At 53.7% G+C, this 14,534-nt stretch overlaps 1 protein-coding gene across 2 annotated transcripts in view; it reads right to left on the bottom strand.

Moving 5' to 3' along the window:
- The window catches only part of PAX5 (paired box 5), a 231,019-nt gene extending 221,527 nt beyond the window's left edge, over positions 1 to 9,492 (bottom strand). For both annotated transcript variants that reach the window (XM_077816513.1, XM_077816515.1), the window contains exon 1: positions 9,034 to 9,492. In XM_077816513.1, coding sequence (XP_077672639.1) covers positions 9,034 to 9,079 — 46 coding nt within the window. In that variant the 5' untranslated portion in view covers positions 9,080 to 9,492. The remainder of the gene's footprint in view (positions 1 to 9,033) is intronic.
- Between the last annotated feature and the right edge of the window lie 5,042 nt (positions 9,493 to 14,534).

Here is a 14,534-nt window from a genome sequence, read left to right as displayed (position 1 = left end):
GGGGCGGGGGCCGTCACTCACCCGCCCGCGGGCCAATCGGAAAAGTAAAGTTGCCGGCCGCCCCGCATTGGCTGCCGGGCGGGGCCGGCTGCGATTAGCCAGCTCCCGACCAATCGGAGAGCGGGGGCGGGGCCGGTTCATTGACAAACCGGAGGGAGTATGGCGCGGGGCGGGGGCGGGGGAAGCCGGCCAGCGACAACCTCGGGCTGCTTCTCCCCGGGGCTCCCCCCCCACCCCCGGGCTGGGGCAGCGTGGGGTCCACCCAGCTGGGGGAGGGGGGAGGCAGCGTTACCGCGGGCATAGGGGGCACGGGGGAGGCTGGGGCCGCTTGTGGAGGCGGCCTGGGGCTGCAGGGGAGTATTGGACACACGGCTCAGGATCGGGCCCCCGACCCACTCTACAGCCGCAAAAGGCGCCCTGGCGTGGCCTGGTGAGCCCCGTTAGTCCCGGTGCCGTTTGGAAACCACCCCGAAACGCGGGCCGGCCGGGGCCCGCCAGCAGCTGCCGCGGGAACGGACCCCGAGCGAGCTCCCCAGCCGCGCCAAGGACAGCCCAGGGGCCAAACTGCGATCGGGGGCGGGTTTTTTCCCCTCTCCAACTTTTTCGTCTCCAGTAAAAGTGAAAATCTCCCCCCCTCCCCCAGGTATTTTCACTCCCAAGTTAATGAGAGGGCGGGGGGGGGGACCACTATAGCAATGGTTTAAAAAAAAAAGTCACTTTCACCGAGTCACAGAAGGATGCTCCCTTTTAGAGAGGGAACCGCGAAATGAGAAGAGCCGCGCGATAACGATCATTGAATATACTGAGGAGCTCGCCGCCCTCCCTGGCTTGAGGGGGCACCATCTGACACACCTCACAAAAGAGACTTGATACCGTCTGTTTTGCTGCTGGTTATTATTCTGTCTTCATGAAATCTATAGTTATTACCGGATCTAGTTTCATATGCTTGGCAGAATTAAGGAACTGGGCCCTTTGTTCCATTGCTTTCCTCCTATGATAACTTTGTGCAGCAAGTAATCCATAATATATCTATCCATAATGTATCCATAATATATCCATAATATAGCTATCCATAATGTATCCATAATATATCTATCCATAATATATCCATAATATAGCTATCCATAATGTATCCATAATATATCTATCCATAATATATCCATAATATATCCATCCATAATATATCCATAATATAGCTATCCATAATGTATCCATAATATATCTATCCATAATATATCCATAATATATCCATCCATAATATATCCATAATATAGCTATCCATAATATATCCATCCATAATATATCTATCCATAATATATCCATAATATATCCATCCATAATATATCCATAATATAGCTATCCATAATATATCTATCCATAATGTATCCATAATATAGCCATCCATAATGTATCCATAATATATCTATCCATAACATGTCCATAATATATCCATAATATAGCTATCCATAATATATCCATCCATAATATATCCATCCATAATGTATCCATAATATATCTATCCATAATATAGTTATCCATAATGTATCCATAATATATTTTGTAGGTGCAAACATATACACCCAGCCGACATAGCTGTGCATGTGAGAGTGACTGTATTTATACAAACTGTATAAACACAGGTTTCCGAGTTAACAGCCGGGTTAGTCTGTATTCGCAAAAAGAAAAGGAGGACTTGTGGCACCTTAGAGACTAACCAATTTAGTCTCTAAGGTGCCACAAGTCCTCCTTTTCTTTTTGTATAAACACAGTCACACACGTGTATAGTTCTGTGCATACTTCCATGATACATAGAGACTCATATTTATAGCACATGTAATTTATATTCTATATAACTTGTATATCATACATACTGTAAGCTATGACTGTGTATCAGATAATTCTACACAGGGATAGACATATAGATATGTTTCAGACAGGGAAAGCATTCTCCCTGCATGTATCTATGTGTGTGTGTGACTATTATATGTCTGTTCACACACAGAGTGGTTTATATTATATTTATGAGCATGCACATAATTATGCACATTATATTCCAGTGTATAATTGTATGCATGTTAATATAATATAATATAAATCACTCTGTGTGTGAACAGACATATAATAGTCACACACACACACACAGATACATGCAGGGAGAATGCTTTCCCTGTTAGAAGTGACTAGCTCAAGCAAAGCACTCCTAAATTGTGTATTCTCCATTGTGGGTGTGACGACTGGAAAGCGCGTTGGCCTGTTTTGTTGGCTTGCTTTCCACACTGATCATAAGGGATCTAAAGCTGACATGGAATCAGGCGTCACTGAAGCCGGGAGGTTGTTTAAACCAGTGTGGCCCAGGCCCAAAGAAGGGATCACTGACTCGTGTATCGGAGGCAGGAACACGCTCCGGTCCGGGGTATTTCCCGGGGCTCTGTCCCAGGGTCTGACCGGCAGAGGAGCGCCCGCTGGCCTGCCCCTGACCGCGCTCTCTGTGCTGGGGGGCAGAGAGGAATAGCCCTGCTGAGCGGGAGTGGCTGATCTGAGAGCCCTGGGTGAAGCGATGCGCGCCGATGAGTGGCTGTCAGCTCCCTCTGCGGAGCGGCCACCGGCGCCCAGGGGCTACTGGCCTCAGTATGAGCAGCCTCCCCCAGCCCCCGGCCAGTCGGCCCTTAGCCTCCCTCCCTCGCAAGGCCGCGGAACCTGGGGCCTGTTTGTGGCCGGGCAGCTGCCGTGCACGTTGCTCTCTGTTCTCTGAACTCGGAGCCAGGGGGTCCGCAGCCCTCTCCCCGTGCTCGGCCCGGAGCCGAGCCTTCCCCGCGGCAGGCAGTGCCCGGCCGCTCGGGAGCACGGGAGCCAGGGAGGTATTTAGCGGGGAGTCTGCGCCTCCTTTGAAATAGGGCTGGCGGACAATATTGCGCTGCGTTTCCCAGGCCCCGCTGCCCAGAGGAGAGTCTGGAGAGACATAAACTGGCGCAGAAAACAGGGCCAAGCCCTTCGCTCCGGAGCTGCCATTGGCCTCCATGGGAGAAAGGCCTGTATATTCTCACCCCCAGCCTCGACAAGGGGGGTAGGGGTCCCGCCAGGCAGCCCATTCCAGGCAGCCCATTCCAGAGGCATAGGGCAGAGACCAAGGAGAAATGGGGCATTTCTGGAAACGGAGAGAAGGTGCCCCGAGGCCACTACAGAGAGGCCAGGCAGGACTTCCCCCCCAGGGTCTCGCGCTTCTTTGTGGTTTTCATGGTGTGAAGCCGCGCTCCTCTGGTCTCTTGTGCACAGGTGTCTCCAGACCCGTGTGATCGCTGGCACCCAGGCCAGGGCCCTGTGCAGCCAGCGCTAACAGGCCTGATGCACGGGGGCGTGTTCCCTGGAAGCCTGGTTCAAAGGCCGGCTTGCTGCTCTCCTCTGTCCAAGAGACCCTTGGAACTAGGCTGACCTGACAGCACGTGTGAAAAATCGGGACAGGGAGTGGGAAGTAATTGGAGCCTATATAAGAAAAAGCCCCAAATATCGGGACTGTCCCTATAAAATCGGGACGTCTGGTCACCCTGCTTGGAACAGTTTGGGAAAACCCTATTGGACAGATCTACGCTTTGCTGAAGTGACTTGGGCTGAGCCGGATCACACAGACAGCGTCCACACGGCGCCTGGTCTGCCTAGTGCAAGAGCTAGTTTGAGCCAGAGCAGCGGGAGCCATTTGCCAAAGGAAAGCTGCAGCCCAGGGCAGGTCACTGCCACGGGCGGTGCTGGGGAACTAGCTTTTATTCGGCGCAATACGCTCGCTGGCATTTGTTATGACTAGTTTCGATTTTTTTTTTTTTTTTGCACTAAACGCCTCGTTTCTCGCCTGACTCGCCACTACCCCCTCTCTCCCCACCTCCCTTTTTTTCCGTCGGCCCAGCTGTCTTTCCAAGGGGCTGCGGGCTCGGCGCTGTACAGTTTAACGCCTAACGCCGCTCGGATTTGCCGGCCCTTTCCAAACAGCCCTTTCCTCTCCCTGGGTTGTCCGAGGCTCGGGCAGCACCTTCCTCTAACCTCACTGCCGAGCCCTGCTCGCAGACAGGAGCTCTCCCCACCCGCCGCTGCAGCCTTATGAAATTAACAGTAGGGGGAGTTCCTGCCTGGCAAACTCCGACCCTCTACCCGGAGCACAAGCAAGAGTCTTCTCCAAAAACCAGCCTCCTCTCCTCCTGCGAGCCTGGTGTCCCGCCGTGTGCAGCTCCCAGGCTGTTCTGAACTCCCGTGTAAAATACAACCGGGCACACGCCTTTCCCCAGGCTTCGGCCGTCACATGCGGCCCGGTGGCTAGGGGTAAATCCGCCTCCGACACCCCCGCCCAGAGTCCAGACCCAAACAGGGGTCGGTGAAGTTTGGGAAGGACGGGCTGGCCGCGGGGCGTTCACACGCTTAAAGAGAAAGGCGTCCCGCTATACAGTGCGCTGAACCAGCCAGCATTAAGTGTATTCTCTCCTCTTCCTTCGGGAAGTGCTAATCGATATGGCCAAGAGTCCGTGCGCTCTCCGAAACGCAAGGATTTCCAAGCTCCAGGCATTCAGGGACCCGTGCAATTAGCTTATCCATTGGATCTCTAACGAGCTGATTACAGCGGAGTGTCTGTCATTGCTCGTCTAATAAAAACGACTTTGGAGCCTGTCCCGCAGCTGGCAAACACCTTCGTGGGTGTGCAAGTCTCCAGCTACAGAAACTGCCAGGCTTTGAGCTTGTCCCACTTGCGTTCAGCAGCAGGCAGAGCCAAGCAACGATGACCTTACAACTTAGTTTGAGTTAAGGTCAGCTTTGTGCAGCGTCTTTCCCGCTCCTGCCCCGGGGTTGCGGTTTAATTCTGCGCACCAGGCACCAGACTCGCAGGGGTCGGTGTTTTTTGGGTGACTAGAGAAGGGATTGTAGGGTCAGGACAGGGGGGGATTCCAATTCTGACCTGATCATTTCCACTTTGCGCCCGGAGAGCGCTTGGGAATCACACCGCACTAACAACAGGCAAAAATCTCCGCAAAAGCCTTCCGCGGTCGGTTTCAATCGGGAAGGGAAATTGCGCCTTCCGAGAGATTTCGCTGGGGGAAAAAATCGCATTGGTAACACCAAGTTGGACCATGCGGGACGCCTAGAAGTCCCGAACAGCTGCAAGATCTCTGTGGCTAGCGGCGAGCAGCCGGCCGCGGGGCGCTCGGGTTTAATGAGCTGTAGCCAGCTTGTGCCAGGCACCAATCCTTTGCGGGGTTTAGAGAGAGCCTCAAAAGCAGGCGGGTGAAACTTGTCTAAAACACACGATAAATTCGACTGCATCCAGCCCACCTCGCTATAGCCGGCAGGGATTGGCTCTAAAATTGGCACAAAGCGGGCATCAAAGGCGATTTTTGCGAAGGACAAATACATTGGCGGAGGATTTCCCTTGAACTTTCCAACACCCCCCTGTCCCTTTCCCCCAACTTCTAGAGACACCGTCCGGGGAGAACCCTAGCGGGCTTTATCGGCAGCATCCTCCCCGTATTGCGCCGTCAGCTATTTTGGTAATGATTTCTAACATGCACATTCCGTGGGACTGGCTCTGAACTGGAAAATATACACAAATATCAAATCGGGTGTACAGTGATTTCCCACATCACGTGCTAAGCTCTGGTCCGCAGCCACACGAAGTTATCAGTACATCATCGCACCAGGAATGTTTAGGGTTAAGAACTATCTGTTTTAGAGGTTTGCCTGTAGCAAGGGATTTACCATTTAGAGCCGCCTTGTTCGTTCTTATTTTAAGCCCCCACTCCGCTGATGTGCCCTAGTGAGCTAGCGGGTTTATTGCAGACAAGAGTCTCCCATCTCCTGCCTCCCCCCCTCTTTGAACCCGTGTAAGATAGATAATGCAGTTGCCATTCTTGTGGCGGGCCTCGAGGTCACCCAGCTCCCACCCCCTTCTTTTTAAGAGCTAGAAACAATCTCAAATAAAGCAGTGATGGGCGATGATGTAAAGAAATCCACCCAGGACGGGAGTGGAAGCGTGGGTCCCACGTGTGTTGCACCGGGGAGTGAGATCAGAGTTGAAAGTAAACAAGTCTATAGATTATTTCACGGGTCACAGAGGGGGAAAGCGCCTCCCTTAACAGACTCTCTGGATTCAGTGGCATGAGAGGCACCAGGAGACTAGATGTCCATCAACCCTCCTTTAACCCCCTGCACGAAAACCAGGGGGTAAGATCCCGCCCCCCTCCAGCCTGTGCAGAGCCTGCAGCCCGACAGTTGCAGGTATCCCTGGACAGTTTGAGGGGCGAGGATTTGAGTTGATCCGTGTTACTACACGCTGGGTATCCAGAGTGCGCGCCTCTCGTCCCCAACCCCCAGCTCTGTTCCCGTGTAGACACGGGAGAATGTCAGAGCATACCAGAGGATCTGGGGATCTTCTCTGTTACCAGCCACGGGAATGCCTTTTTTTTTTTTTTTTTTTTTTTTTGCGGGAGAGGATGCAGCTTGGATTGGATGTTTAAAAACAAATATCTGCAAGGCAGGCTCTCTTGGTTGGGGAAACGGGCACTAAGATGAAGTAAATGAACTCCTGCTCGGGAGGGTGGAAGGTGGAATTTACACAGTCATTTAGATCAGCTCCATTTCCAGAGCAGGGGTGGCGTCAGTCTGAAAGCTCTGGTGAGGAAGGACATTTTGTTTCACACTAAATTGAGGGCCAGAATTTCCCCCCAAAGCCTCCAAAATAAACTAATCGCCTAATTAAGGTACCGATTTCTGGGGGGTTGGGGAAAGGGGGGGTGAAAGCCTCCGCTGCTCTGCTACCCCTCTCATTTGTAGAAACACTTGCTCTGAGGCATAAGAAGGCATTAGGGGGCACAAGAAGGCACCCGCTCGCTCTTAAAGGAGGGAGACCCGATAGCGAATGGCAGAAACCGGTTTAAGGAAAGCCAGTTGAGTGAGGGTGGAAGCAATAGGCCATACAAAATGAAGCTGAACGTTACTTCCGCTGCCCCGTTTAACCTTTCTGTTTCGAGTCTCCGGCTGCTGTATCGGTACAGGCTGGAGTCAAACCAGTGGCGAGAGCCGGCCCGGAAGTGGAGTCACCTTGCTCCCACCATCACTCCCCCAATCTTTGCACCAGGCCGCCGGTCAGCACCGTGTGTGATGTCGGCCACGTACAAAGCCAACCAAGGTTGTGTTTTCTTTCCAAACCAGGGGAGACCCCACAGCGATTTGGCTGGAGGTGTCATCGGAACCGAGACACGCCATCAAGCGGGGAGCGTACAGCGCCGATTTCCGTGCAGAGTGAACACGGGGCACAAAGTTTAGGACTATAACTACAAACCGGGCCTAAGGAAAAGCCCCACCCCCAGCAAAGCGTGCCAGGAGAAGCGGGGGGGGGCATACTGGAGAGTGGAGAGGAGAGTCCATAGACACGTTTTAAAGCTATCTAGCCGTGTCCAGAGGATTCTGGGGGTCCCGGTCCCCTCCCCCTGATCTCCCCGGGGGTCTGGGCTCTCCCCACCTGGCTGTACCGGCGCCAGGCCTGTGGCCTGGCTACGAGCCGGCTACCCAGTCCCGTTTGGCCCAGTTGTCCTTGCCCGGGAAGCGGGCCTGTCCCACAGCCCCCAGCCGGTTGAATACAAAGATGGAGCGACGGACTGGGGCACACACAGGCAACGCTCAATTCGGATCGTGCCGGGTCAGGCTCCTGCCCAGGTTGGGAGAGCCGCCACTGCAGGGCCAGGCCCGCAGGTCCCGGAGGGGCAAGGCCCGGCCCCGGCCAGGGGCAGCTTCTCCGGGCGGCTTAGGACCTCTCCCGCCCCCCACAGGGCTCCCCCTTCTCCAGGGCCTGTCCCAGCCCCTCCCAGGGCCCGCGGCTAAGAGCAATGAAACGCTTTATCGATTAACCGATGATTCAGGCGATTTAACTAATAAACGGGCTCATCGATCGCTGCAAAAATTGCATTATTTATAGCGAGCTTGGCAGGACCCGGGAACACTCAGGGCTCCCCACTGCAGGGCGGCTCCCTGCGTCCCGCCGGCCATTCCCAGCGCAGGCTCGGCCTCCCTCCCCGACGCCCCGATTTCTAGCCCCTTTGCAAAGTGTAACAGCCCCCCTGCCGCACCCCCCAGCAGGAGCAGCGTCCGCTGCAGCCCGGGACTGCCATGCCCAGCACCGCGCAGCTTGCTCCGGGCTGCCCGCAAAGGAAGCAGAGCTCGCCCGGCTGCTCGTGGGGGCGATGCGCTGGAGGGGGGGGTTGGAGGATTTCCCCTCCTGGGTCAGGGAGTCCCGAGCCTGGAGCTGACACAGCGGGGTCCGCGCTCTGTCTAGCCTTCCGTTCAAGTCACATCCAGGCCCCCTCCCCGGGACAGTCCCAAACGCCCCTACGCATCCAGCCAGGAAGGGAGCGGTGGGACCCAAGCAATGCTCCTTATCGTGCTTGTGACTGTCCACCGAGCCTCCCCTCCAAAGCTCTGGCCGATTGCCGATTGTCCCCCCCCCCCCCCCAAAAAAAAAGCAGCGTCGGCTGGCTGAAACCCTGCACGAAACGCAGATGGTTTTCGTTCGCCTGCCAGCCTTGTCCCCCGCACCTAGCGCCCCCGAACTCCGTGTTGACTTTTGCTTTGGAAATGGTTGATCCAGAGATAATCCCTTTGGAGATCCAAAAGATACATCACCGGGCAAACACAATGCCGTCACTCCGCTCCCTGAGCAGCTATATACCTCAGCGCGGGAACCGGCAGCCCCTGTTCCGGTGAAACGTTTGTTCCCGTCTTTGCTAAGCAGCACGTCTCTGGGCTTGTAACCCCCGCTAGGACAACCAAACACGATCCAGCGCCTATAGCTGTATACCACAGTGTGCACATATATAAATGCGGTGGGTACCTATCAATATCATGCTGTGCCTGTGCCCGCAGACAAATATATGGACCCCCACCTATAGATTCATATAGCCACACCGTATCTGAAAACTACCTATGCACAACACACGGGCACCTATAAATACAATATAATATAATATTTATTGACAACTACTTTAAAAACCAGGAGCAGAATCCTACCTGTTCGGCCAGTCCTGGAAGTCATGTAGTTTTTCTCTAATTCCATTCTGATTTTTCAGGACTTGGTGAAATGGACAGAGAAAAAAGTTTCCACTGTTTTTTTTTTTTTCTTTTTTTTTTTTGAGGGTCTGCTTGCAGGTTGGAATAATTCAACTCTTCCGCTCCCCGTCGAGCTTTTGCAGCTGATCACTGAGCTGAAACTAAACGTTTTAGGTGGAAAAAAAGCCTCCGAAGGAACCGTGAAATGATTAAGGAACTAAAGAGCTTCTCGCCATGTGAGATCATGTCCTGTTCTCTAAAACATCACAAGATGTCCCCAGACGCAGCCAAAAACCAAGAAACTCTGACATCTGTTGTAGCAGGAATCAAAGTTTGTTTGCAACCAACTGCCTTAAAGTGTGACTTTAGCTGTTTACAGAGCAGCGTGCGAAAGGCGGAGGCAGAGAGAGACGCCTGTGACTTTACTGAAACAAAAACAGTCAAGGGGTTTTAATGTATAGCTGGCAAAATTAAAGTGGCTGATCAACTTTTCATCAAAATCAACTGCCATAGCATGAAATGGGCAGCCACCACTAAAAGCTGATGGGGACACATCGGGGAATCATTTTCCCTCTTAAGTCTAATAATTAAATATCATCTTTCTGTTTCTTGCAATATTTGATCGAATGCTCACTTTACAGGGAATGGAACTTGTCTTTGCCTAACTATATCTGCGTGGATAATCAGACCAAAACAGTCCCTTATGAAGGATCCTTTTGTCCTAATATCAGCTTCTTGCTTTAGAAGGGCACCACGCTCCCAAAAATAGCCCAGATGATCATGAACTAGAATGAGCACCTTAAACCATAATCTCATCTTTGATTGTTTTTTAAAGAGGAGCCTAGGCTGGACTTTTCGAGAGGGAATAATATTTCGTGACACGGTGCCCTCCGAAATGGTATCAAAGGACCAGTCATAACAATAAGATGACGTCCCACAGGCCTGGGGGAAAAATAAAAAGGTGAAAAGATCATTCGATTTCGTGCAGCCATTTACTTTGTTTTGGGTTTTTTAAGTAAGTCAGTAAGGGAAACGTTTCTTATTTTCATTTTTTAAAAATTCTAACACCGGAGGCGTTTCAAATGTTGTCATTTTACGCAGGACCAAGACTTCGGTTGAAATAAAGATTTTTCGGTGCATTTTTATTTTCACAATATGTGTGTCTCCTGTTTTACTGTCTCTACACTGTGTGAGAGTACACACACACACACACAGGCCTTAACATTGTGCTCAAGACGGGATGAGGTTCCGTTTTACCAGAAAATGAAATATCGGGCTCAAAATTATTTCAAAGAACAGGGGTTGCACTTTAATCTCCTTCCCTGTTGTAGTAAATCTGATTAATTTGGAAATATTCATGCCTGTCGAAAATCTACTTGTTCCACGAGACAGCTAAGCCACCCACACTTCGCTATCTGCCATTACAGCTGAACTTGGTATCAAAATAGTTTCTAGAGACCTTATTTTTCCCCCTGAGTGCAGAATATGCTTCAGTGGATACAGTTTTAGAAAAGCGAAAGCCCCTCTCTGGCATATTTAGTGAGTGGAAAAGGGGGGAACATGGTGAGAAAGGCCGATATCGATTTAATAGCAAGCGATACATTTATGCAAAACATTATTTCACCGTACAGAGGGTGGTAAAGGCATTTTTCTAGTGGGCCAAACTCCTACCTGTCTCTATTACAATTAAAAGGGCAGAAAGGGAATCTTTAAGCTCCAGCTTTGACTAAAATTAGCACCCACACAGCTCCAACCTTGCTTCAAGCGAGCACAGGAAATGTACAAATCCTACAGCAGCCATCTACAATGTAATGTTTCTCCTTCGGAAATACTGCTATCCCTGAATTCTCACGGCCTCGTTAATTTATCAATGATCGCTCTTATTATTTATTCATTATTATTATTATTATTAATTATTATTATTTCCACCCGATGAAAGCGCGTGGAATATTTCCTCTCCTCCTTGGCTCATTGAAAGCCGAGCTCTGGCTAGAAATCACCTTTTGGAATCGAATTTTTCTCACCATATCCTGACCTGTGTTTCAAAGGAAGCAAAATAAAGACTAGGCAGCTTATGGAGGCGTATTGATTTAAGACATGAAATGAGTAGTAATACTGATAGAAATATGCATATTCCAAAGAACGGCTTTACCTTCTTTATCAAGCGATATTGGTGTTTTGCAGGGGGGCGTGTGAATGGGGAGTGAAAAACCCAAAACCGTGCTTGAGGAAAAAAAACCCCGCGAAGATGGGAATCAATTCGCGGGTGCGTGTTTTTAAAATCTCAGCAGATATGTTGTCCTCGCATACAGTAACCTGGGCACACTGCTGTCACTTAATTTCAAATCAAATACTTTCGAAATCCACATTTATTTTTTAAAAAAACTATTTCTTCCAAGGCCAACCACACAGCGAGCTAGGACACGTCTGGCTTTTTCCGCTCATGCTTGAATCCAGGCGGGCGGCGCCCACCTTTATGGACACCTTGTTCGATGGCCAGCCAAGGTACCACAAACACGACAGACCGTGCGGCTGAAATAAAGGGGCCCGAGCTGCCTGCTGCAGATTTGGTTTTGCCTGCAGCTCTGTTACTTCCCTTTTTCCTAACGTCCTTTGCTCTCATTTGTTTATATAAAAATAAACCCGCTCAGATAAACATTTCCTAGCCGCCTGCTGACCCCGAGGCAAAAGCCAGAGTTCGGCGTGCCGAGGTGGGGCTCCGGCTTTCCGCGGGGCGCGAAGTGGATGAGAAACCTTGCCTGGACCTTCAGCAAACCCCACCCCACCAGACCGCGACCGAAGGATCGCAGGCTTTCCGCGCTTCGCCCGTAGGCGAGGGGTGGGAGGGGGGCGGGGGGGGGATAACTTTAGGTCAATATTGCAAACAGGTGTAAGGGTCTTTGCTCCCCAGCCCGGAAGCGTAGCAGAGGGGGATGAACTAGCCCCAGTCATCGAAGTAAGAAACAATTGCTTTGGACACGGGGCGCCGCCGGTAACACAGCGGAAACAATCCCTAGGCTGTTGGACCCTCTACCCCCCCATCGAGAGAGCAGGGCTCCTTGTCCCGGTGTCTGCCACGCAGCACATGGCCCCGGGCGCATTGCCTGTCGGCTGGGTGCGTATGCTGCGCACATGCGCGTGTGGGCACAGGGGTGTGTATGGACGTGTTACTCTGTGTGTGTGTGTGCGTATATGGATAGGCGCGTGTCTAGGTGTGTGTTAGATTTGTGTATGGGTATGGAGTTGTATACATGCGCGTATATGTAATCCATAGAGATGCATACGTACATACATACCTGCATGCGTGTGTACCTCTATCCATGCATATTTGTGTATTCGTAGCTAGCTATGAATGTAGATGTGTAGTGTGTGTCTCCACAGAGAGATACGTGTATGTAAATAATCATATTTTATCCTCTGCTCGCACATATGCAGACACGTGTCTGTCTGTCTCTCTGTCGACACAGCACCCTGTGCACATGGGAGTGTTTTCTCTCTCCATGGATATGGGGACACACACGTGTCTCTCTCGGGAGGCAGACCATGGGGCCGAGTGTGCCTGCCCTTTCCCAGCTCTCCTGGGGGTGTGGGCGTGGATTTCCCCAGCGCTGGGCAGTGCCTAGCCCTTAGCGCCCAGCCCAGGAGCCGAGCCCGCGGGCCTCGCACGCCTTTGGAGCGGGCTGGCGCCTCCCCTGAACGAGGGAATGGCCCCGGAGCTCAGCCCCATTCAGAAAGCGCTTGCACAGGGCTGGGGGGTTGGGGCCGGCTCCTGCCCTGCTTTCCCCAGGCAGCGAGCCCATTGGGGCTGCAAGGCCAATCCGGCCACAGCTCGGGGGGCTGGGGCCATTCGGCCCCGCACCCTGCCTTTGCTGACCCCCGACACCCGAGAGGCCCCAGCAGAGATGGGCTGGCTCAGGGCTGGGCCCGGGAGAGCGATCTGGGAGCGGCAGACACTCCCCGAACTCTGTGCCCCCCCTCCCCAAGAAGGGGCGCCGCACCCCAGAAGCGCGTGGGCCTCCCGTTTCTACCGCCCGCCAGCTTGGGAGCAGAAGCCAGGTGCATTCGCCCCGTGCATTTAGAAACGAACGGGTCGTAGGAGAACAAATCCAGGCCGGAAAGCTCGGGCTGTCTCCACCCCTGCGGGCCCAGTGAAGTTCTCCGCTGAATGCACTGGGTGACTGGAGTTAATGGCTCTCCCATGAAGACCCAGGAAATCCCCACAAAATCAACCGCAGGCGGGGTGCAGCAAAACCACCTCCGGCTGGACATGCACAAATCCTGGCTTCTCCCAAACCTGATGGACCGCACAAAAGCAGGAGGTTGCACCTCCGAGATCGCTCGATGCACACACAACCCCGTTGCCGCTGGCCTCTGTGTGTGTGTGTGTGTGTCAGACACACACCCCCACCCACCCACCCCCACACACCCCAAAGCGCCGCTGTCGCGGGGAGTCCGCAGCCCCGCCGGTGGAGAGAGATGATCCGCTATGCCGCCCCGGCAAAGGAAGAGCAAAGCCCTCAGCGCCCCGCCACGGAGAGAAACCAAGTGAAGCAAAGGGCCGCTCCTCCTCCGCGGCCCTGGCGATCAGCCCCGACCTGGGTCCGGGCCCCCAGGCTGGCCGGGGCCGAGGGGGATCAGTGCACGCCAGTCCCGCCCAGGCTCGGGCCGTGGGTCATGCAAGAGGCGATGGGCCACGTCCGCCCAGCCCGCTCCCGGGAGAGAAAGCACCTGGCCCCCTTTGGGCCAAGCGACCCCCGGCGGCAAGCCACTGGCGTTACACCAGGGCGGGGGCTGGCCCCGCAGAGGGGCAGTGAGCAGGAGCCCCGAGCCGGGGGGGCTGCGATTCAAACGCCGCTGCGCGGAAAGGGAGCCCTGGGTCGGCCCGGGCCACTCGGGAGGGTCGGTTGCTGTCTCTGCCCTGCGGCTCCTGCCCCCGGCTGGCGCCCTCAGCCCCACGCCGGTTACCGGGAGGTGAGGAAACACCCAGCGCACGGCGGGGGCCGGGAGCCAGAATCGCAGCCAAGCCAGGGAACCTGGGCGCCGGGCGGTTCCCCGGTTAGCAGCGTAACCGGCCTCAGTGACACCCCAGCTGGGGACCCGGGAGTCGGGGGTAAAACCCTAGACACCCTCCCCAGCCTAGGGCACCCCAGGACCAGAGAAACCTTCACTCCGCTACCGGCCGCCGCGATTCCTCCTGTGCCTGGGGGCTGGGGGGGCAAAAGGTAACTCCGCTGCCCCCTTCCTGCTGCTGCCCTGGGACAAAAGCAGCCCGAGAGCCCAGAGCCTGCGAGGAGCGGGAGCGGGGACCCCCAGGTTATCTGCAGCCCAGGAAGGGAGGTCTGGCTTGCCTTCCCCAAGGTCACGGTCACTTTCTCCCCCTCCCCCCAGGGCCGAGACTGGACTCCAGCAACTCACAATAATGGCAGCGGATCCCACTTGTTCCGAATCCCAGCCGGGCTGCG

The sequence above is a fragment of the Eretmochelys imbricata genome, chromosome 5 (genome assembly GCF_965152235.1).
Source record: "Eretmochelys imbricata isolate rEreImb1 chromosome 5, rEreImb1.hap1, whole genome shotgun sequence".
NCBI classification, from domain to species: domain Eukaryota; kingdom Metazoa; phylum Chordata; order Testudines; family Cheloniidae; genus Eretmochelys; species Eretmochelys imbricata.
Note: the sequence above shows the minus strand (reverse complement) of the source record. Positions and strands in the feature narration are given on the sequence as shown.